Source organism: Apodemus sylvaticus, chromosome 2, assembly GCF_947179515.1.
Source record: "Apodemus sylvaticus chromosome 2, mApoSyl1.1, whole genome shotgun sequence".
Classification (NCBI taxonomy): domain Eukaryota; kingdom Metazoa; phylum Chordata; class Mammalia; order Rodentia; family Muridae; genus Apodemus; species Apodemus sylvaticus.
Genome location: NC_067473.1, coordinates 32,564,281 through 32,588,048, shown reverse-complemented (window position 1 = coordinate 32,588,048; position 23,768 = coordinate 32,564,281). Strand labels below are relative to the sequence as shown.

General features: G+C 42.0%; 1 protein-coding gene across 3 annotated transcripts in view; it reads left to right on the top strand.

Moving 5' to 3' along the window:
- Positions 1-23,768, top strand: part of Ica1 (islet cell autoantigen 1) — a 136,621-nt gene that overhangs the window by 26,267 nt on the left and 86,586 nt on the right. For all 3 annotated transcript variants that reach the window (XM_052173242.1, XM_052173243.1, XM_052173241.1), the window contains exons 4-6: positions 922-994; positions 8,091-8,214; positions 13,053-13,251. In XM_052173242.1, coding sequence (XP_052029202.1) covers positions 922-994; positions 8,091-8,214; positions 13,053-13,251 — 396 coding nt within the window. The remainder of the gene's footprint in view (positions 1-921; positions 995-8,090; positions 8,215-13,052; positions 13,252-23,768) is intronic.

The following is a 23,768-nucleotide window of genomic DNA, read 5'->3' as shown; positions in this document are numbered from 1 at the left end:
ATGCCACCAGAAAGTATGGCCCAGGTTTAGCGTGCTCAGCTCAAATGATCTCGTCAAGAACATTCCTCACAGGCGTGCCCAGTAGCTTGGAGTTTAGGTGATCCCAGATGTAGTCAAGTGAACAGCCAAGATTAACCATCACAATGACCATGAGCTCAAGTTTTGACTTTTTTTTTTCCAAGACAGGGTTTCTCTGTGTAGCCCTGGCTGTCCTGGAACTCACTCTGTAGACCAGGCTGGCCTTGAACTAAGAAATCTGCCTGTCTCTTCCTTCCAAGTGCTGGGATCAAAGGTGTGCACCACCACTGTCTCACTGTGTATTTTATGATATTGTTGGTAAATAGGTGGTGATGTTTGCTCTTAGCCTGGTACCATTCTAACAGATGTCTTCTTAATACAGAACACTTGGCCAGTTGAGTTTTACTTGCTTTGTTGAGTTGCTCACATATATGATAAAAGACACTGAGTTCATCAAGTAAATTAATGTCATTGTTTAAATATAACACTTAGCCTGCAGGGCCACCTTTTTTTTTTTTATTTACAAAAAACAGTACGTACTGAAGATAACAATTAGGTTAGAATGAACATTGGATCTCTGGTGTACCAAGCCCTCTAGCTGGGCCCTTCCCTGAAGTTTTGTTTTTCATCTGTTATTTCAAGAGTCTGGGAGGAAAGAATATTCCTTAGAACTTAACATAGATCATGAGATGAGCAGTTTCAGGGAGTACAGATTTGGGGGCAGTGATCAGTCACTGTATGTTTCTCTACATGTGACACCAGATGCACTCAGACATGTGTGTCTTTGAGCAGGAAAATGGAGTATTGTGCTTTCATTTTTACTTGCGCCTTTATGCTCACGGGCTCGTAGATCTTCCTTGCACTGTTGCCTGCCTCACAGCCCTGTATTGTGTTTCCTTGCAGCTGTTTCACTCAATTCAGAGGACCTGTTTGGACTTGTCTAAAGCAATTGTGCTCTATCAAAAGAGAATATGTTGTAAGTATGGTTTAAGTATGTCATTGAGCCAATAGTGAGAAAGAGCAGGACATTTTTGCCTTAACATGTCATTTAGTAAGTTCAGGAACTACATGGGGGTGTGTCTGTGTTAGTTCAGATGGGAAGAAGTCTCTATTAGTTTTACCATTGATTTACTTAGGCTCTTTTCAAATCAAGTATCAGACTAGGATCTTTTTTAACTGAATCATCCATGAATACAGACATGCTTTTCATTTACGCAATTATAAATATTCTTTGAACTCTATATCTTGGGATTTTTTTATTAAGGGTTAGTTTTTACTTGATTTCTTTGGTTATTTTTGTTTGTTTGTTTGTTTTTCTTTAAATGACAAGTAGGGACAAGAGTCACAATTAGCTAATTTGCTGAATATATATTTTGTCACCAGAACTTCCTCATGAACATTTCTTATATTATCTTATAATATACATATATGTGGTTGAAATTATGTCCCAACCATGGGGCTGGAGAGATGACTCGGCAATAAAGAGCATGTGTTGTTCTTCCAGAGCTCTGACGTGAGGTTGGTTCTCAGGACTTGCACTCACACGGGACAGCCCATAGACACGTGTAACTCCAGTGACAGCAGATACAGCACCCTTTTTTGGCACTTTTCTCTATGGACACCATGCATCTTTGGGTTGTAGCAGCAGGAGCTGACTATTGGTTTGTGGATAGGCCGGGGCATCACAGTTGGAAAGGGGAGGAAGAGTTCTCTCTGCTTAGACTGATCAAGACCCTAGCTTTGATGGAGGACTAGAAATACAATCATCAGTGTGCGAGTGTTGCTGTGAGGCAGCCATAGAAGGAATGTGGTAAATCTCTAGGAACAGACTTGGGTTGATTTTAAAGGTAACATTCTAAATGAAAGAAAACAAGCAAAAATGCATATACCATGCTGCCTTTCATGCAGAAAAAAGAGACTGATAAAATATAAATATGTAAAAAGAAGGACACACAAAAATATACAAAAAGTACGTACGTTGTGCTGAAGAAATTCAAGAAGGATAAACCACAAGTGAAAAGAATTAGATCCCAGTTGAACAGTGGTGGAGAGTGCTTGAGAAGAGAAGAGAGGAGGAAGAAGGGGTGGGGGGAGGGGAGGGGGGAAAGCTTTATCTCAAAAGGTGCATAGTAAGTCTGACTCTTAAAACCATAGTGTAGTTTCCACACTCACAAAAGACCTAAACCAGGACACAGGTGGGGGCAGATAGAGTGAAATATAGACAGTCACTCACTGATTGGCTGAATTGCATTGCAAATAGCATCACTGAGCTGGTCAGATGAGAGAGAGCTCACTTCATTAATGCAGAGGACAGTGTTTTTAAGAGGACAGTAAAGCTAAACAGGAAAACAGGAGCAGATAATACAGTTATTGATCCTAAGTAAATAGGTGAACATTCTAAAGCTACTTTGTATAAGGTTAAACAACTAAATGTGGTGTCCTTGAGAGTCTGCTTCAAAAGCAGCTGCAGATCAGGGTAGAAGGCTCAAACACAGGGCTTGTATTGGAACCTGGTCAAAAGAATGACCCGTGATGAACAGTGCCTTGGGGAACTGTAGAAGGGTGGTGGTGGGGGGGAGGCAGAGGGCCTCTTACCTCAGGTGTTTTTTGTTCTTTCGATTGTTCTGGGGTATGGTTTCGTACCCCTGTGACACATATTTAAAATCAATTTATAAGACATGTTTCTTCTTGTTGGATAACATAGAACCCAATCTGGTCAGTGTACCCTAAACCTGGCTATGGCCTTCTGCCTTACTTTCGTGCTTTCACAGATATAATCTATAGCACATGCCAGGCTGTTTTGTTTTTCTGATCTGAAACAATCTTCCTTGGATCATTGTTTTCTTTGTTACACTCATGTATAAAAATACAGTGAAATGGATGCAAGATTATCTACAGCATTGGACGATAGGCCACCCCATTCTTTCAGGTCCTCAGATGCCAGGTCTAGTAGACAAGATCTGCGCAGGTCAGCTGAAAGACGACAGGGTTAGATGAAGTCATTGCTATTAACCCGTGCAGATCAACACACACAGAAAGGAACTCAAATAAGCCTGTGTGCCCTGATCGGCGCCTTGCCACTTTCCTGTCTTGAAGCATCTGGAAGCACCAGGAGCCCCTAGCACTGAGTGTTCCTATTGTTCTGTTCTTGTTTTCTAAATACCCCTTTCCACATCTTTGGGGAAATGACTGGTTTCAAGCTCACTGCAGGGAAATCAAAGATGAGCCTGGACTACCTTGCAGGGCAGCAACCTAAGGAAGTCCTTGAGAAAGGATGGGGACTTAAAGGACTCAGAAGCAAACCGACACAATTTGATCAACAAAGCAATGATAGTAATAAACTGTAAGCCATAGGGAATGTAGCTTCTGAGGGTGTCCGTGTGGAGATAGATGCACAGGTAGACGGATAGATGCACACTTGCCATGGTGTAAGCGGAATGATAAAACAAGTCCTTTCCTTCCTGGTCTGGTTTGTGTTGCTAGGATACATAGCATGACCAAAAGCAACTTGGAGAAGAAAAGGTTTAGTTCATCTTAAAATCGATAGTCATGAAGGGAAGTCAGGGCATTGACCTGGAGACGGGAGCTGAAGCAGATACCGGGGGAAATGCTGGCTACCTCCATGCTCTCTTCTCCAGCTTCTGCTTCGCCAGCTTTCTTGTAGAACCCAGGACCACCTGCCCAAGGGTGGTGCCACTTCCATATTAATGTGGGCTTGACCCTTCCACATTAATCATTAATCACAGAAATGCTTCCGGGGCCAATTTGATGGAGACAACTTCTCAACTGAGGTTCCCTCTTACAACTAGGATATCATTATGAAATAAAATATGTATGGGGGTAGGTTATACCTGGTGGACCCATGCCAAGGTATCCCCCTGAGAGATTACACCATGCAACAGATCTGGTATAAGGGGTTTATTTGGGGGAACAAGGAGGTGAGGATGTAGAGAAGGAGTGGAGGCAGACATGTTGGCAGGCAGACAGATAGGAGCAGGACCATGAGGGCAGAGATGAGAATGGGGCATTGAAGACAGAAATGGGGGAGCGAGAGAGAAGCTGTCAGGAGGAACCCATGGGGACAGGGAGAGCTGGAGTGGGTGGCAGTCCTTTTAAATGCTGCCTACCAGGTGGCGGCAGGTGATGGCATAAGCCCTGGAAGGAACCTAGTGGAATCTCTGTAAGGTAACAGCTATTCTTAGATAGCGTCAAAGTCTTACAATGCTGGAGTCTGAGGAACTGTCAGAGCTTGAAGGAAATGAAGGAGAATCTCTCATTGCTATGCGTGATCCAGGACTAAATTCTGGAACAGGAAAAAAAAAAACAATAATGGAAAATCTGGTAAAAATTCAAGTAAGGACTGTACTTTAGTTGGTCGATTGTATATATGTTAATTTTCTAGTTTTAAACCTTGAGCCATAGTAGTAGTAGTAGTAGTAGTAGTAGTAGTAGTAGTAGTAGTAGTAGTAATAATAATAATAATAGAAGTGGAGAAGAAGCCAGGGAAGGGTATATCCTAATTCTGAATACTGTGTCCTTTAATTCTACCATTATTTTAAGAGAGATTTAACTAATTGAAGATTAGATCATACTGCCGCTTGCTGTAGAACACTATATAAAATTTATCACAGTTTGTAAATTAGAAAGGGTCTAGCCCCAGCTCATCCCTTGGGCCCATTTGCTTTGTGCCCCCACTCCACCCTCCCACCCCACCCCACCCCTACCCCACCCCCACCACAGGCTATCTGCTTGCACTGTGTTTCTACTGCTTGGGATGTCCGTGCCCTGATCGTACTAACCACTCAGAACTCAGCTGCTGCCGGAGCCTTCCCTGACTTCCCTCTCTAAAACAGTCTCTGTCTGACTCAGTTTCTCTGGCATTTTTCCTTTTTTGTTATGTGTCTGGGCCTCGTTTTTCTTTCACTTGACACTTGAATGTGAACCCAGGAGGGGTGGGCACAACCGAGGTCTTCTTCATCGTTACTGGTTTAGCTGTAACCAGGGCAGAGTTGGTTAAGACTGTTCAAGAAATTGGTTTCCTAGCTCTTCAGTTGCTTTTTGATCTTTAAAGGACACATCTGAAAATGTAAACCGTGAGTGGGGTTTTATGTGAAATCTTAAGACCTAGTTAATTGGACCACTTGAACGAGTGGAGACTCTGAATTATCTAATATGCGTGTTGCATGAAAATAATCATCGCCAGCCTTGACTCTGACTGAGCTCAAGGTCTCTGGGAAGCACTGCCAATTAATCAGAGGCGGCACAGAAAACCAGGCCTGTTTGCCACCAAGTTTAATCTTCCAGTGTGTGAAGTGACCAAAAATTATTCCAGGATGCTTCAATCTACTTAGATTATTTGGGAAAGACACAAGTCACCAAGTGTGTATTGGTATTCTGGATTGGTTTCTTTTGGCCTAAAGTTAAATATATTTGTTTGTATGTGACTTGAGTCTTTAAGGGTTTTTTGTTTTGTTTGTTTTGTTTTGTTTTTAAGTCACAGTAGCCAGCTGCTTTTAGAAGCTAAAAAGTGGGAATTTACTCTCCATAGAAAGCAAAAGGTTCTTGGTTGAATTGAAATTAGCCAATGAAGAGAAATACATATGGCATTGAAAAGAAAATTCTACAGACATTTTTTTAAGCTACATAAAATATGGCATGGATACAAAGCAAGCATTTAACATGAAATACAGTGTATGGTAAAAAAAAAAAATGCAGAAACTAAAGCTAATGCAGCTTCATAAACATCCAGTTAGTGCCACGAAGATAGGGTTCTCTGCTAGTCTAGACAGAAAGAAAAGACTGAAGAAGGCAGAGTCTCATGGTACAGACAGACACAGGCCCATGTTCACACACTCTGACAGCCACCAACTGTGCCAAGGGCTAACTCATGAGCCCAAAGGGCGCTGCTATCCACAAAAAAAAAAAATGCGCTTGACCATGTCTCAGCCAGAGGAAGCCTTAACTGAGTTTGGATCTGTGATGGTTCTGTGAACTTTATTTATTCAATTACTTTCGTTTGTTGTTGTTGATGGTGGTGGTGGTGGTTTGTTTAGTTTTGGTTTTGACTTTTTTTGAGACCAGATCTCTTCTCTGGAGCCTGGGCTGGCCTCAGTCTTTCAAGCCCCCAGCCTCTACGTCCTGAGTTCTGGGATTATAAGCATGCCTCACCACAGCAGGCTTTGGAAACTTGGATCTTGAGAGGGAAGTATGAAGAGAAGCATTATTTATCTTAGGCTTTTTTTTTTTTTTTTTTTTTTTAAGAAATAGGTGTCAAATACCCTTCCTTCTGCTGCAGGACTTTCTGCTGCAACCCAAGAACTATAGCCACATGTGGGCAAGCAGTAGTGGGTAGTGGGGTCTTTGGACTGTGGTTCCCATCCAACCTTGTGTAGTTGTGGGAGAGATTGGTACAAATAATGAGGTTCAACTTGAAGATCAGGGAGACTGGTGGGTTGGTGAAATAACTCAGCCTTCAGATCACAGTGGAGAACAGTTTTATTGAGTACAGTGCATATACATTGTGCGAAGAATTGACTGCAGGAGACAAGGGTTCTGATCAGGGGCTATGTCACTTCCCCCAAGTAAACCCCCTTATGCCAGGTCTGTTGCATGGTGTAAAATGGACAAGAATTCTGGTGATATTTCAGATGTGGTTACAGAGACAGATGATATTCATGTGCACATCTGTATCCTCAGCATGCCAGAGACAGAGGCTGAAGAATGTTGAATGATTGGGAAGTTAAGGCCATCTTGAGCCACATAGCAATATTTTGCCTCAAAATACCAAGGATGGGACTAAAACGATGGTTCTGTGAATAAAAAACAATTGCTTTCCAAGCAAAGCATGAAAATAATAAGACTTTGGTTCAGATTCCAAGACTCAGAAAGCTGGGTATGGTCCATGTATACCTGTTACCCTAGAGCTGGGGTAGATTGGGAGAGGTTAGAAGGCAGGGTTGGGAGGATTTCTGGGGCTCACTAACCTCTAGCCTAGCTCCATATTTAGTAAGAGACTTGTCTCAAGGGAATAAAGCGTAAAGTCATAGAGCCGGACACCCACCATCCTCCTCTGGCCTCATTGCAAGCACCAGTGCACATATGCCATATACGTTTACCAGTGATATATGCAGCTCAATGGTAGAGTGTTTACATTGCAAGCACATGGTCCAGTGTTTGTGGCTCTGGCGATGGTGGAGGTTTGGGTCCTTTCTGGTGGTTTCATGGATGCTTGGGTTTTATTGAATCAGTTTCTAGAAAAGAATTGTTGCTATTATAAATAATGGTGCTGATTATTTTTGTGACCCCTTTGTTACCTCCTGAGACTGTACTCAGTACAAGAGTAATATCAAAAGAATCATACAGTTCTGTGACTTTTTTATATTGCCTACCAAATCAGTCTGTAGATGCCGGGCATGTGTCAAATCACTCTTACTAAACTGCCCCATCTATCCTTGGCTCTAAAATTAAAATCAAGTTTAAGTAGAACCAATACAGATTTGGTTCCAGCTCTGCATTTTTAAAATTTACCAAAATGGTCTACCTGGGGGCCTATCACACCTTCTTGTCCCCACTTAGAACTCCAACCTGCTTCCTAGTAGTCAAGGGATTTGAGTTGATTGATAAAGGACAGAACCTTGTAACTCAGGCCGCAGAGATCAAAAGTCAACAGGAGAGAGTAAGGAGGCAGCTAGCACTGCTTTCTAGGCAGCCACAAAAGGTCCCCACCGTCTGCCTTGAAAAACTCAAGTCCTTCATTTCGGCTGGAAGCAGCACATTGCAGGTCCGTTTTTCAGTACAGAGGTCATTTTCTGGTTCTGATTACAGGGCGCCAAACTCACTGACAGATGTATTCGAGTGAATTTGATCTCTCCCATTGTAAATGGAGGGCCAGCATGGACTTTAAATGGCCGGGTGGGGGAGGTGGAGGGACTTACCTCTCAGCCTGCCACTTGGATTTAATTTCCTCTATCTTTGCCTCAGAAGAGAGAGGGCCTTGTGAGTCGTCTCCCTCACTTGGTTTGTCATAAAAGATGTTCATTGTTCACGGCCTCTTTCCCTGTTTTCTTCACCAGTCCTGTCTCAAGAAGAAAATGAACTGGGAAAATTTCTTCGATCCCAAGGCTTCCAAGACAAAACCAGAGCAGGAAAAATGATGCAAGCTACAGGGAAGGCGCTCTGCTTTTCCTCCCAGCAAAGGTGTGTGTGTGTATGTGTGTGTGTGTGTGTGTGTGTGTGTGTGTGTGTGTGTTGTCTTCTTGGAAGCTCTGTTTTGGGAGGACCACAGAGAATCTGGGACCCGCTTCTTCCTATGGGGAAGTTGCACAGTCTAGAACGCCGAACCCTGAGGAACTATTCTGTCCTTAGCTGGTTCCCACTTCCCTCTGATTTAGAGAGCATGTAGGATTTGTTTTCTTCCCTGGTATTTAATCTTGTTTGTCTTCTGCTCTGCAGGAGGCAGAATGTATGCCAATCATTGTGAGTGATTGCGTTTGTTCATAACAATCAGGCTGATCCCCTTTCAGCATTTGATTAAAGCAGGGAAACCACTTGAAAGGTTCCCTCTAGAACCTTTCTCTGAGGGTTTAATGAATGGCAAAGAGGTAGCAACCTGGCCGCCCAGGACCGCTCTCCTCGGGTCCAGGCCAGCAGCATCACCTGGAAGCCTGTTAGGAGCAGAATCTAGGCCCTGCCCTGACACCTACAAACTCTACCCCTGCATTTCAAATAGATCGACAGTTGATTCTGATGTCCAGGAAAGTTTAACAGTCTCCAGTACAGAGGAAATTATGACAGAGCTGTTGCATTGCAAAATGCAACCTCAACTAATGTATCTGGTCTTTGTTTGAAACAGTCCTGAGCTTTTGTGCCACACAGCTGCTTTTTTGTGCTAGAGAGAAGAGATTCCATCTCTCCTTCCCTACTAACAAGCCCAAGAACTTATCTCCATTAATATCACGCAGAAGTATACCTGAAGAAAGCTTCACAGAAGAAAGAAGAAAGCTTTTCAAGACTATTTAGGCTTCAGAAATTCACTTAACTCCAGTTGTCCTACCTGTCTCCCCTCCTATTTACCCTAACTAACTGCTTTCCCTCCCTGTGATCCAAGATGATTGGCAACTTACATGAGCGCACCTATGGAAACCCAAGAAAGGTGGCACAAAAGATGGGGGGTGGTAATATCTCCAAGCTTTTCGGTGACCCCTTCTTGCGCATTCTGGTTCTTGATAATATTTGGACCCTGACTTGACCAGTCATAATTGAACATTGCCATTTCCAATATTGTTCTCTACCACAGTTCAATTTTTTAAAAGTATTTTCTTATAATCTTGAATTGTACTTTTAGTGCTTAAAACAAGCAAACCAAAAGGAGAAAAATCCTAAAACAGGTACATTATAACCCCTTGATAGATAATTCTTTCGTGCACATAACCTCTTTATTACCAGGATAATTGCTTCCTGGGAAATCAGAGAACAAATGTTCTTAGGTTAAGATTGTAAGTATCACTGACTTCAGTGAGGAAAAGTTCAAGTGTGTCTATGCACCAAAACTAATAACCTGTTTATGAAAAACAGTGTTAAACCCCTATCACATTGAGGATTACTATTATCAATCACATTTATTACTCTATCCTATGACTGTCCAGTTAGAGTCTGGATGATTATGTACCAAAATGACCCTGCAGAGTATTCATATATCACCTTAAGTTACTGTTTTCTTAAACCTCTCTGACACAATCAATCAATCTCTCTCTCTCTCAAACCTCTCTGACACAATCAATCAATCTCTCTCTTTCTCTCTCTCTCTCTCTCTCTCTCTCTCTCTCTCTCACACACACACACACACACACACACACACCAGTAAAAACAACAATCAACAATACAATGCAAATACTTGAAAGTATCTACCATAGTCTAGCAGACAGCAGTCTCCACTGATTTAATGAGGTGCGACCAGCTAGTTGGGAAGGTGGTCTCTTCCACAGTGGCTTTGCTTTCACAGCTGTTCGCCAGCCACATGAAGTCACACCTAGTTCTCCTAAACGTGAAGGAGGCAGGAAAACTTCATAAAATCATTCTGAATGTGAATTCTTAGTTTACCGAACATGATTTAGAGTATTCCAGAATGTTTTTTAAAAAAGATTTATTTTAACTGTATGTGTGTGTCTGTATGCCTATGTATGTATGTGTACACACAGGTGACTACAGAGTCCATGAGAGGGTTCAAACCAGGGGTAGCTGGAGTTACAGGCAGTTGTGAGCCTCTGACATGGAGCCTAAGGACCAAACTTGGTCTTCTGTGAGCTGTATTTGCTCTTAACTGTTAAACCAACTTTCCAGTCCTACTGCACATGTTTTTAAGCTTCAACAGCACCATAGCAGATAGATTTTTGTATGTTGTTGTATATGGTAATAACTTAACAAATTGATATTTTATTAAATAATGCTAATCTTTTAGATTTTCAATGTGTAAACATTTGGGGGGAAGCAAAAATTAAAAAAATAAAAAGCAACCCCACAGGATTCTGTTACCTGGGCAGGCTCTGATATGCTTAGCCTGAGCCTCCTGTTTTGTTTTGGTTTTTTGTTTGTTTGTTTGTTTTAAGGATGGTGTGTGTGTGTGTGTGTGTGTGTGTGTGTGTGTGTGTGTGTTTTGTGGGGTCAGAAGATGACATCCAGTACCCTATGAGCTAGAGTTACAGGAACCACCCTGGGTGCTAAGGACAGAGTTCAGATCTTGTGCAAGAGTAGTACACACTTTTAACTACTTTAATCCAGGCCTTCTATTATTTAACATTGCCAAGATATTTATTCTTACTAGGATAACCCTTTAGTTATTTTATTAACCATTCCCACTGGGTAGACTTTCATAAAGGAAAAGGTGATTTAAGCCTGCACTGGAGGGTCATATTTTCAGTTAGGAAGAATACCTTGCTTTGCTCTAGACCCCTTTTTCTTGTACTCCAGTGAATGAATTGTCACCATTCTGATTTATATGGGGTAGTAGCAGAGATGAGGGTAGATGGTTTTGTATATGCCCTTTTTAATTTTCTAACATCATGTTATTGTAACTTTAAGGTATCTGCATAATGTCCCACATTCCAAGGGACTGAGAGTAGTTTATTCACAGCATTCATCGTTAGCAAGTGTAGGAAAGTATACAAAATCTAAAGGAAGAGAAAAGGAGTCAGAGAGTGAGCGGCATCCTCTGGGAGCCATCTGAGGACTGTTTAGCCTCAAGTAGACGTCCTCTGTGCTGTAAACCTTCACGCTGGTGACACTCCGTATCTGCTACATGCTATGTTGGACATAAAGCACATATTAAATTTAAACCACCAGTACAAAACACTAACTTTTTTCATGCACAGTGACATGACTTTTTGAGAAGACTCTAACGGCTAAGTAGGACAGTGTGGACAAGCTGCTATCATAGATGTGATCTACATTTAGAACAATACATTTCAGGTGACAGGAAACCTGGGGAAAAGAGGAAAAGAGATTTTTTTCTTAAGGTTTTTAATTTCTTAAGCATTTATAATTTCAGAGTACTGCACACATATTGTAGACACAAATGGAGCTACCATTTACATTAGCTTACCAATCCTGCCATCACTTTAGCTTACCAATACTGTTGTTCCCTTTGAGTAAGTTTGCATGCAAATGGGGTCTTAAATGTTCATCTTATGTTTAGTGTTTTCACCTTTGTTCATAGAGAACATGTTTTATGTGATGGCATGAGTGTTTAGCGGCTAAGGGTGTGTGCTGTTCGTGCCGAAGCCTCATGTTTGATTATTACCACCAGATGGCTCACAACTACCTATAACTCTGACTTCAAGGAGTATGACATCTGTAGCCTCCAAGAACACCTATATTCACACACACACACACACACACACACACACACATACACACACACCAACAACTCAAAATAAAAACAAGTGTTTGAAAAAAAGAAAGAATATGTTTTCAAAATGAGTCACCCAACATTGCTTCATTGGTTTCAAATGTGGAAGCAGTATTTTGTAACCCAAATAGATATTTTACCTAAAGTTATGGTATGCATTCCTTTTTTAGATAAATAAATGACAGTTTCTTATGGCGAATGATTGTAATAATTTTACACTTGAACAATATATATTCATTTCTGGTATGATATTTGTTTGTTTACTGGCAATGCTTGAGAAGGAACCCAGGTCTTTACTAGTGCTGGGCAAATGCTGAACCACTGAGTGGAATGAAGCTCTAACCCTCCCTCCCTCCTTCCCTCCCTCCTTCCCTCCCTCCTTCCCTCCCTCCCTTTCTTCCTTTTCTCTCTTTCCTTCTCTTTCTTTTAAGCCAGAATCTCAGGTAGCCTAGGTCCGCTGAGGATAATCTTGAACTTCTAGTACCCCCTGTAGTCTGCCTGGATTAAGCTGTATACCAGCACACCTGGTTTATTATATTTATGATGATGAAATCATATAGCCTATCTGATAATCCTAACATACCATAGACCCTCAGTCCCTGTGCTTTTCTTCTTTCCCAATTCATTTAAGACAAAGTCGATGCTTTAGCCTTGTTTCTATTAGAGCAAATTGTAGGTTTTGATTGAAGTGTAATAAAAGTGGCCAGGTCAAGGATACCAGAGTCATGCCTATCCCATCCCTCCCTCCACACAGGGCCCAAAATTCAGCAACAGAATAGACAGGATGTAGCCAGGAATAGAAATAGGAATGACCATTCCTTGACTATCCTTCAGGGACATAGGCTTGGTTTCAACTTCAAATAAACACTGTGCAGGTCTGAGACAACCCAGCAACACAAATGGAGTGCTTCCCAATGATGCAGTTCACTAAAAACTAAATGATCAGAATGTGGGCAATCTCTGGATGATTTCCCACATCCACACACATTTTGATTAATATCTGCCTCCTGACAAGGCATCTGAGTTCTAGACAGTGGTCTAAGTTCATAGGTTTATGATGCGTACAGAATGTCAGGAGTTGGAACTGTTCCTTTCCTTTGTTTTGTGATTATAGCTATGCCCTCTTGTACAGGTTGGCCTTGCGAAACCCTTTGTGTCGATTTCACCAAGAAGTAGAGACTTTTAGACATCGGGCCATCTCTGATACCTGGCTGACGGTGAACCGCATGGAGCAGTGCCGGACAGAATATAGAGGGGCGTTATTATGGATGAAGGACGTGTCTCAGGAACTTGATCCAGACCTCTGCAAGCAAATGGAGAAGTTCAGGAAGGTAGGAAGTTTTCTGAAGGTTGTCAGAAGGGCCACCTGCTCGAAGGCAACCAAGTGTGATTTGAATCCCTCTGGTAAAGAAGACATAACTCAAAAGCACCAAGGATGCAATTAATCATTGCTGACATTTTTTAAAATGTGACAGAATACCAATTAATGTGATATATAATTCTCTAAGGATAAGCGAGGAGACAGCTGGAAATTGCTGGGATTTCATAGCTGGTTTTTAATTGAAGTCAGATTTTCATAAAATGTGTACTTTTTATAAGGCTGTCACTTGTAAATGCCTCTTCATGCGTAACTAAAAATCCAGAGTAGATTACATTCATCTAGAAAGTGAGACTAGACTGTTTAACAAGTCTTTTTAATTGATAATTCATGTTGAAACCAGTAAAATCATAACAATTCCTTTATGATATATTAGAGGCACTGGGACATAGTTGTGTGGTTAGCTAGAATGGTATTGACTGTACCTCCTATGGATCTCTTTAGAAATTTCTCCGAGGAACATAAGAGCAGAAAAAATTAAAATTCTGTTAATTTTCCTGAGGAATAATCTTCAGTTCCTTTTTAAAAAAAAAATTACATTGTGAGCCTTTTGTCCACAGGAATACATCCTACCACTGGGTGGCAGCCGTACACTAAACATTTAGTGAGCATGTGGCCTGATTTTGTAGTGGTTGTGTACACTCTTGGTAGTTCTTTGTTTGGGCAACTGGGTGTGTTTTAGGGCATGAAAGGAAAGAAGGGGCCAAATGTTAGGCTTGACATAATATTGTGTCAACTCCCTTAGTCATTTCAGCTGATCCATTCATAATTAGAAATGTTGTTTAAAAGGCTTAGATTCCTTTTTAGGGTCATCACTTTGGAACTGTGAACCTGGAACCCTGGCTGGTATGTAGGAGGTTGAGTGGGAGTCAAGGGACGGACAGAAGGGGCTTCTCTTGCTCAAGACGGTGGCCACCGCTTCTTGAACTAGCTATTAGAGCAACAGGAATTCCTCTCGAAGTTTTCTCTTGGTTTGTAGTTCAGACTCCCTCCCTGTAAAGGGAACCAGCCTCATTTTCTCTCCATTGTGTTTTTTTCTGCATGTCAGCATCAGCCAAAGGTGGGGCTGTGAAATTTATCTCATCAACAAGGATGTGATAGAACTCATTCAACCTTTGAAAGAGAAAACAAGCAGACATCATGGTAGTAAACAAATCAAATGTAACTAGATGCTAGTGAGCCCAGGCTGTTTTGCAAGTTTTCTGACTCCATAATTAGGCCAGTCATTTATATTGTCATTAATATTTTATTTGGGGACTGAGGATAATGGGGGTGGAATTGATATTAGGAAAAAAGAAAGAATGAAAGTAAAATAAAGCTGCCTCAGGGTACATTTCTGATGACCTTTTATTTAGTGCGGCCTTAATGTTTGCTGTAATCAACACACATTTGTTTCTTTTGTAGATGAGAATGAGACCCATGGTAGGTAGCTAACCTGAGGTCAAACAAGGAAATGGAAGCCAGAATCTTTGAAAATAGATTGTTTCCCCACCAAGAGACAAAGGAAGTCAGGCAATATACCTAGAAGTGGCAAAGGCAGTTTCCTCGTAACCCCTTGCACGGGAGCTCTTCGTTCAGTAAAGAGTTTCTAGGTGCCTCCAGTGTACCCAGCATAAGACAGCAGTTACTCTGGAAGGCCAAAGAATTTGGTGGGGGGGGGGGGGTGCTGTGTGTTTATTTGGTTTTGTTTGGTGGGAGGTGGTTGCTAGCTGTTTAAGACTGAAACAAAAACCAAGTTCTTCGTCATTTGGTTTGAACGTTGAAACATTTGCCATCGTTTAATGTCATCAATCTCTTGATCCTGGAAAATATGGGTGGTTTGGCTTTTTTTAAAAAAAAAATCCTTTACTGCGCAGTAGTAGCTGAAGCTGTGCCTGCCTCCCTAATCCTGTGGGTGCTGGATTCAATTTAATATAGCTGGATGTGGTGGACTTGGATTTGGGGAAAAGAATATTTTTGAGAGAAGAGTATCTTCAAGAGTGTACTCGATTGTTCTTGACTCAGGGAGGACAGTAGACTACATTGGTTCTCTCCAGAGCTTAATCCCAGAGTCAGTCCTGTGCCCAGCCCAATGGCAAGAGCTTCCAGGGGCCAGAGCCACCTCTCCTCAGATCACTTACCATCCCCATTGCATGTAGTTGACCTCCTGGTGCCTTGGAAATTGACATATGTGATTGCTCAGGTTAAAAAAAAAACAAAAACAAAAAAACACAGAGCTGATGTGTGGTTTGCTGCTATCTTTGGGGGACACTCTAAAGTGTAAGTTTTCTGTTCTGCTCCAGTGTATTTGCAAATTAACTGTAAGTAAGCTTTAGAGTCCTGACCAGGTAAGATTCCACCTTAAATAGAGTCTCTGTTTATCTCTCAGGAATGTATTGCCTGAGTCACTTGGCACAGTGACCCAGAGTATTCAAGGTGTGTCTTTAAGGTACTGTCTCCTCAGCTCTCTCTCTTCCTCCACAGTTCAGCTGATAAAGCCAGGACTTTTTAAGTTTGGATGAGCTCACATATTCTGGAGAAGACAAAGCTCTAATTTTTGCTTCATGGTTATAGTCCCCTATTTGGAATTTTCAGAATGTGTCCATTCAGTCATTTGTACATTGAACAAATGATATTGAATCCCAGTAACGTACCACTTAGCATAGAGGATTATAGCTTAGCACCAAGTCCTGTCTCATGTGATCATTTAGGCATAAGACAAGTTAACACGGTACGGTGTGTTGAGATGAAATGGTACTACAAATAAATGTGGATGGGGATCCCAGGTGAGGCAGCACCCCTCCCCACAACAAAAAGAAAGAATGAATAATAGTGTGGTGGTTCACGTTTGTCAACTTGCCATCTAGAGACCTGGGAGCCCGTCTCTGGGCTGTGCCTGAGAAGATAGTGTTATCTTAATTACATTCATTGATGTGAGAAGACCCATCTTAATTGTAGGCTGAACCATTTCACGGCTTGGGTCCTGAGTGGATGAAAAAAGGGGGAGAGTTGAAGGAGCATAGAACCCATGTACTAGGCCCAGCTCCTTCAAGCTCCCGCTGCCGCCTTGACTTGCTGCCAGGATGGCCTGTACCAGGAACAAGGAGCTCAAATAAATCCTTCCCCCATTCAGTTGCTTTTGTTAACAGTAAAGAAACAGAAACAGATAGGAAAGACCTGCACAGAGCTGTGAGAAACAGCGGTGCTTATAAGGCTGCACAAAGGTCCGATGTGGAAGCAACATAGCATCTAGAAGCAGCATCAGGTGATGTCAGTATAGACAGAGGCACCTAAGCGACAGGGCTTGAGAGGGAAGCAAGACTAGGAGATATAGACACACACACACACACACACACACACACACATCTGTAAGGAGGGAGTGGAAAAGTGTTAAGAAAGGAATGGGTGTTACAAAATTAGTGTTCGCAACTCAGTCTAGATTTCATGTTAGACAAGGGAGTGGAAGAGTAGAAACCAAATAAAACATGGCGAGCCTGGGTCCTGGCGGGGATGAAGACCAGAGAGAAACACACTGTTCTGACCTCTGGCAGACTCAGCAGAGTGTCACTTTGATTACAAAGCTCTTTCTTATTTTTAGAAATAAGCAGAATAAACATAAATGAAAGTCAAATTGGAAGGAAATTTTCACCTCCAACCGAGATTAATTTTTTTTTCCCCAGCATTTCCCGAATGTCATGAACCTTTTTTAACAGCACAATCACAGTGAGCAAGACAGAACTGGTGAATGAAAGTTTCAAATTAGACAAAGCAAATAATCTGGCACTCACTGGACGCCAGGGGCTGAAGAGGGCTCCGCACATCAGCATTAGAAGTTGTTATAAGTGTTCCTATAGGGAACTAAGGACCCAGAGAGGAAAGCTTGCTCCTAGCCTTCTGAAGAACCCCTCTAGTCATTTGCTCCTTGCCAAAATGACTGGGGGCGGGGGGGGGGGGGAAGGGAGGGGTTGGGGGGGTAACCTAGAGAGTCAACCACGTGGGGCCGCTCTCCAGGCTATGAAGATTCACACAGGTAGGGCTGCTTGTCCCTGTCCTGTTGGAGGCTCCTCCTGACATCATGGTTCACCCTAGTACCACGAGGTATTTTATGAGCGAAGTTAGTGTGATATATGTGCCCTTTGAAGGTAGAGTAAAAGGGTATGATTTAAAAATAGAACCCAGCTTCTCCTAGCAGATGACATCAGCCGAAGCTGTGAGCCCAGCCGAGAGCCTCTGAAGCCTGTGCCCTTGAGAGCTTCTGTGGTCAATTAAGTGTCTTGTTTTTCTTGAAAGTCAGAAATGGGATGGAAGGCAATTATTCTAAATGGAATAAAAGCTAGCTTAGGTGTAAGAAAATAGTTCTGAAGCCTCTAAAGAGATAGCATGGAAATGTATATGTGGGCGTTTGTAGGACTCAGCCTTTATAGACAAGGATATAAGAACCACTGTCTTAACCTGAGCCATTTACTAAATAGTTTAATTAAATCCTGCAGCATTAGCCTAGTGTTTCATTACAGTAATTCAAAAGGATATCTAAAAGGCATTCTAGGAACTGTGAGTGATATATGGTGGGATTCTTAGGCCTGTCTGTCTCCATTAGAAATACCATTAGGTTGTAGAGCCCTGTTAATCCACTGGTCATGTCATCAAAGGACACGTTACACTAAGACTTTTTAACAAGCATAGGCAGTTTACTAGGTAAGATCTTACTTAGAGCCACGAGTCAGTAGTGACCCTGTGTCCCAGTGGTCAAGGTTTGAGTCCAAGAGTTTGGTCTACAACTGATAAACAGCAGAATTGATAATACATGTTTCTTTTTTTCCCCCTGTGAACAAAGACTTGGGTTAATTAATTTGACAGTTTTATTAATTACTGCTGAAATCATTGGTTCATGTCAGAGGTCAGGCTATTTTAGCAAGTGAGGGCAGGTCCCAGGGGAGCTGAGCCTCTAAGTATTACAGGATTGTTCCATACCCCTCTTCTTCTTGACCAGTGATAGAAGCCTTCAGTTTATGCCTTGCATCTCTGCTCTGTGGATAAAAACCAGTTTGTGCTTCAATTCAAAGCCTCAGTAGGTCTGAGACCCACCAGCAACCAGGGTTGACTGAATAGGTAATCTTTTGTTTGGTCTATACAGTGAGCCAATGTTAAGTATCTAAGCAGAACTTTAACCTTCCTGGGCTTTTCTTTGTTCCTGTGAAAAGAGGAGGGGGGCTGACTCCATTGTCTCTTCTGCCTCTGCTCATTCTAGAATTCTACATATGGGTTGAGCCCTTTTATGAAGTGAGGTGAAAATTCCTTTTATAAAGTTAATACTCTTTTAAAATGTATCAGTTTCGTAGTTTTGAGTGTTCATTGGTTGGTTTTGGTATGTGCCTGTGTTTGTTTTGCCTTAGATGTTTAACTGGGGCACTAGTTATTTGTGGTCCCCCAAGCAACAGTGGATCTTGCTGCCAAAATGCCACAGGAAAAGCCTAAATTTTCACATGGCACAACTTGGAAGGGAACTGATAATTATGGGCTGGCTTTCAACTCTGACTCTCACAGGATGAGGCCTTTGTGCCTTTGTGTCTCGTTGTTGATTTTTCTCCCTCTGAATTTAGTAAATACCAAACCTCTGCTTGGGGGCTACACTATGTAGACTAACACCCTCAGAAGAGATAAGGCTGACAGAGCTGGTGGCTGCTGCGCCTGACTGAAAACAGGAGGGAAGATGGAGCTGTGTCCTGAATCCAGCTCCCAGCACTGCCTGCACCATCTGGGGATACTTATGCCTAAGTCTGAGTTTGCATCTACTAAATGCAATCAAGCTTCATCTCTCTGTGCGTGTGTGACATTATTTTTTCTCTAGCTCATTAAGCTCTAAAATCTGTAAGCTCACCCGTGAAGACATACCGCCACTGGGATGGGCAAGCACTTACTTCCAAAGTGTATCCGCCTTCTTCCTCAAGGTCATTCTCATCTGGCTAAGTCCACTTACCTCCTTAGATGCATGGAAAAAAAATCAGTTTCATTCATAGTTCTTGGTCAGAGGAGTCTTTGATGTTTGCAGGATGATAATACTCATAGCATACAGATATTATTGCTTTTATTGTTGAGGACGAATTCATCAGGGGTACAAGGGTATTGATAAATACCTTTCTCCGTGTATTCCTTACTGCCTATAGCTGATTTCACAATACCATGGCAGAGTGGAGTGACCACAACAGAGGCTGAAGGCCTGCACAGCCAGTAACACTCACTCTCTGACCCTTTACAACTTGCCAGCAGATGCTTGCAGCCATGCATACCGCGATGAAGAACTTGACGATTTGTTCGCATTTACTTGCGGTAAAAACTCATGTATTTTATGTTCTAAACCAGGTCTATTTGAACATAATTCCTTTGGGCTGGTACCTAGGGATTGCTGACTCATACGGTAGCAATAGTTTCAATTTTCTAGGAGGGCCTCCTGTGCTGTTGATGGTAAGAAGTTTCGCATTAGGAAGTTGGCTTACGCTCTGTCTTCTGTTATGCAATATTCAACTGTCCTTGGGACAATAGTTCATACAAATGCAGGGGCATATCTGGTTTTTACATGTGGTGCTTTAAAACAGTGCAGCCTTTACTGCGAGAATTTCTGATTCCATACATGGCCATGCTGTGTCAGGATGAATCGTTAGAACATTAGAGAACTGGCCAGAGAGATGCTACTAAGTATCATATAACTCTCTTAGGTCAGACTCTACTCCATACATTTCTTCCCATTGTTTGAATAGTATTTTAACTATCATGCATTCGTTGTATATGATGCTGAGTCTTATACGGTGTTTTAATATATAATGTGCTTTGAGCACATCTCCTCCCCAAACCCCTCCCCTTGCTCCCCCCTCTCCCTCCCATCCATCCCCTTTGTAACGCTGCACAATTTCACTCTTGGGTCATGTCATATACATTCACAATTGCATATAACTATAGAAAATGTAGGCTCTTAATACGAGAGAAAACATGATACATATAACCAAAATGATGATTCCACTCCATTTCTGTGTCTGGGGTCTCAAGGACATTAAAACGTGTAGGGAAAGCTGCGACTGTGTGGGAAAAAACAGCTCATATTTGTCCCTCACCCAAGAACAAAGGAAAGAAAACCACAAAGCTATGCGATTAAAGTTTTAATTCCACATGCCCATGTTTTCTAGCTGCTTGCCTCCATTAGGCCAGGGCTTAGGAATTGTTCCTCAGTCACTGACAGTACCAAGGAGCTTTTCTCCACGGGCAGATGCAGTGGCCCCGTATATGTTGTGGAAGTGGAGGTGCAGTGTCAAGCCCCACTCATCTGTTTCACCTACTTATCATGGAATTGCCTCCTGTGGATCCTGACTTCATGGAAGGGACAAATGGATAGTGCCCTAAAAAGCGAAGCGTGTCAGGGAGAAAGCAGAATGAATGTCTTGTTGGACAACACTGCACAGAGATGTAGATATGTGGGAATGTAAACTGGGAAATGATGGTCATGCACATGACTCAGTTCTTTGGCTGAAAAGTGCCAAAGCCTTTGTTATCATTAGATATACAATAGAGATAATACAATTTGCTTGATTTTTATTATTATTATTATTATTATTATTATTACTTAGTAAACACACAGTGGAATATGTATCTGGCACTATTCCAAGCTGTTTGCTAGTATAAACCTACTTAATCCTTTTAATAAACAAACCAAGAGAATATTGTTATTATCGATATTTTGCAGAAGAGGAGGCAGGCACACCTAGGAGGGAACCAAGTTGAGGCTATCCAGCTTGCCTCAGACCCCAGGCACTCTGGCTGCACACTGTACGACTTACACAGTATTCCTCTCACGGCGCCTCAGGTTTCCGTGGGTGAGCCCTTCACTTTGGAGATATCCCAAATGTCGCCCCATTTTAGAGACATGAAAGTGCCCAGCCCTGTGCGGTGAAGAACCCGTGGTCCCAAACAGTGTTCAGTCTCTTCATTTACAGAGCTCAAGAACAAATAGAAATCCAGGGGTACCACGGCTCCTAAACCCCAAACCAGAAGGCTCATTCTCAGCATCAAATGCTGGGCAGGGTAGGTACTGCGCTCACTCTGCAGACTGTGGCTCCACACACAGGATGACAGATTCCAGAGCATGATTTACAGGAGGCACTTAGCACACTGCAGTGCAAGTGCTTGGTGCCCATTAACTTTTGTGTTAGTCGCTGTGTTTATTACTGAGTCTCCGAGAGAAAAATCTGACACCCAGTGAAACACATGGTAAATAAACCTCCTATGGAGGGCTCTGGCTAGAAGAGCCACAGCCTTGAGTTGTCTCCTCAGAGTGAACTAGAAGAAGGCTGCTTGTTGTGGCCTGTCAGATAAGAGTTTCTAGGTATGATGTCACTCCTGTGCCTTCTTCCATGACCGAGCTTCTTCCAACACAAAGTACAAGTGATTTTCAAAGTGCCTACACCAAATTTTTCTTTCTGCATGTCCCCCTCACTGCCTGGAGATGCTAAGGTTCTTTGTCCATTCCATGTAAAAGTTGTCTTTTGTTGTAGTGTGAACAACAACCCACCTCTCTTTTCTCAGGACAATTTGTTCCTCTTTGCTATAATCTACTTTCAAGGGTAGAGTCTTTGAGAAAAAAAAAAATGGCGGTTGGATATAATTCTGACTTTACAAATGGATGACCTAAGAAATTAAACAGTAGTGTCTGGGCCTTTTTTCCTTGATACACCTTCACAGCTTTTATATTATTTCTGTTTTTAGTTAGATTTCTTGGCAAGAAGGATTTAAATTTCAGCAAACAAATGTTCGCGCTGTGTTTACATCTTTAAAAGTTTGGGGGATATTTTTGTCCAAATCAAGTAAACATATTTACACACATCCCCAAAATAACAAGGAAGTTTAAGTACATTTCTGTCACATCCTGTTCTGTTTCCCAAGCTGGAGATTCAGTTTTCAGCGCCTGGCAGCGATGAGTCACTTGCCACATGCAGAGGGTCGCCAGTTTCTAATTATTCTACATCCAAAGGATTTGTTGTATCGGTTCCCTCCTCGAACCCTTACTGCTGGTTTCTTGCATAGAGGCTTCCTCAATATGGACCTCTGTAACAGATTTCCATCCTCCAACAGTAACAATAGCCCTCCTTCTGTGTTCCTGGGTAAAAATTTCCTATACCTCCCACTCAGCCACCTTGCGAGTCCAGACTCTATACCATGCCTACTTACTACCATTTTCCTTCGTTCCTCTGGATGACACTCCAGCCCCCTGCCTGTTACCTGCACATGATAAGTATGCATGAAATATGAAGCCTTGCTAGAAGTTGTCCACTTTTCCATATCTTTGAATACCCTGTCCAATACTAGAGATCCTCCCTCCCCCATTCTTCCATCATTCCGATAGACTTCTAAGATGCCATTTAAAGCCATAGCACCCTAGGGAGCCCTTGCTGGATTTCCTGGGTTCCCATTGTACTCAGTAGGCACAGCCTGTCAAAGGGGTGAGTTGGTAAATGCATGGGTTTTCATTTCCTTGAAAGCAGAAGCAAGAGAGAGCACATCTTGGAAGAACCCCAACTGAATAATAAACAAATGCAGTGTGTGTGTGTGTGTGTGTGTGTGTGTGTGTGTGATAAGTATCTGCTTTACTGAATGAAGTTTACCACTATTGAGTAAAAACAAAACTCCAATAGATAACCAAGGAGTCATTGATTGGAAAGAATCTACATTTAGCAACACACAAAAATTCTGTTATCTAAATTCTTAAGAACATTTTGGTATGGGTTGAGCAACTAGTATTTTATAAAATTGAAAAAAGCTAATATATTAGCTTAAAGTAGATTTTTTTAAAGGCCATCTTCCTTATGGACAAGCATTGAATCTATGCATAGAATATTTGTCTAATTGTTTGAGGGGAAAGTTACTTAATCAAGTTTCAGAGAGGACTCTGAACAAAAGTGAATTATTTAATCGTGTGCTGGTCTGTGACGAGTTTTCATTTTGCCAAACTGTCTGGCTTTCTTCCTAAGACCTCTGGGTATTAGGTGGCCTCTGAGGCAAACCCAGTTTCTAGAGTTTCATAGAGGATAGTATATAAACCTCCAGACTGTCCCCAGTTAGAACCATCAGATTCTAGGTTTAAAAAAGAATTCTGTCATTTATTAAGCTCATTTTTAAAAAGAGCATGTCAGTCCCTTAGCAGCTAGAAGGTTTTGAAGGAATTCATTACTTCTGTGTTTCCATCGCGTTGTGCTTTTGGCTAAAACATCAGGGGTGTCTGGAGCTCATGATAACTACCCCTACCCACATCCCCCAACCACAGTCTGTTCCATTGGCCTGGGCCTCTTTTGGAAGCTCCTGAAGGAAGTGTCATCTTAGATTATAGATCCCTGGAAAGTCACTATGTTCCAGTAATACAATTTTCTTGTTACTGTCTTTGGCCTGCCTAGTTTCTCTCCAAGTCTGTCATAGCTATACATCTCACCCTCTTCTTGGTTACCAGCTTGG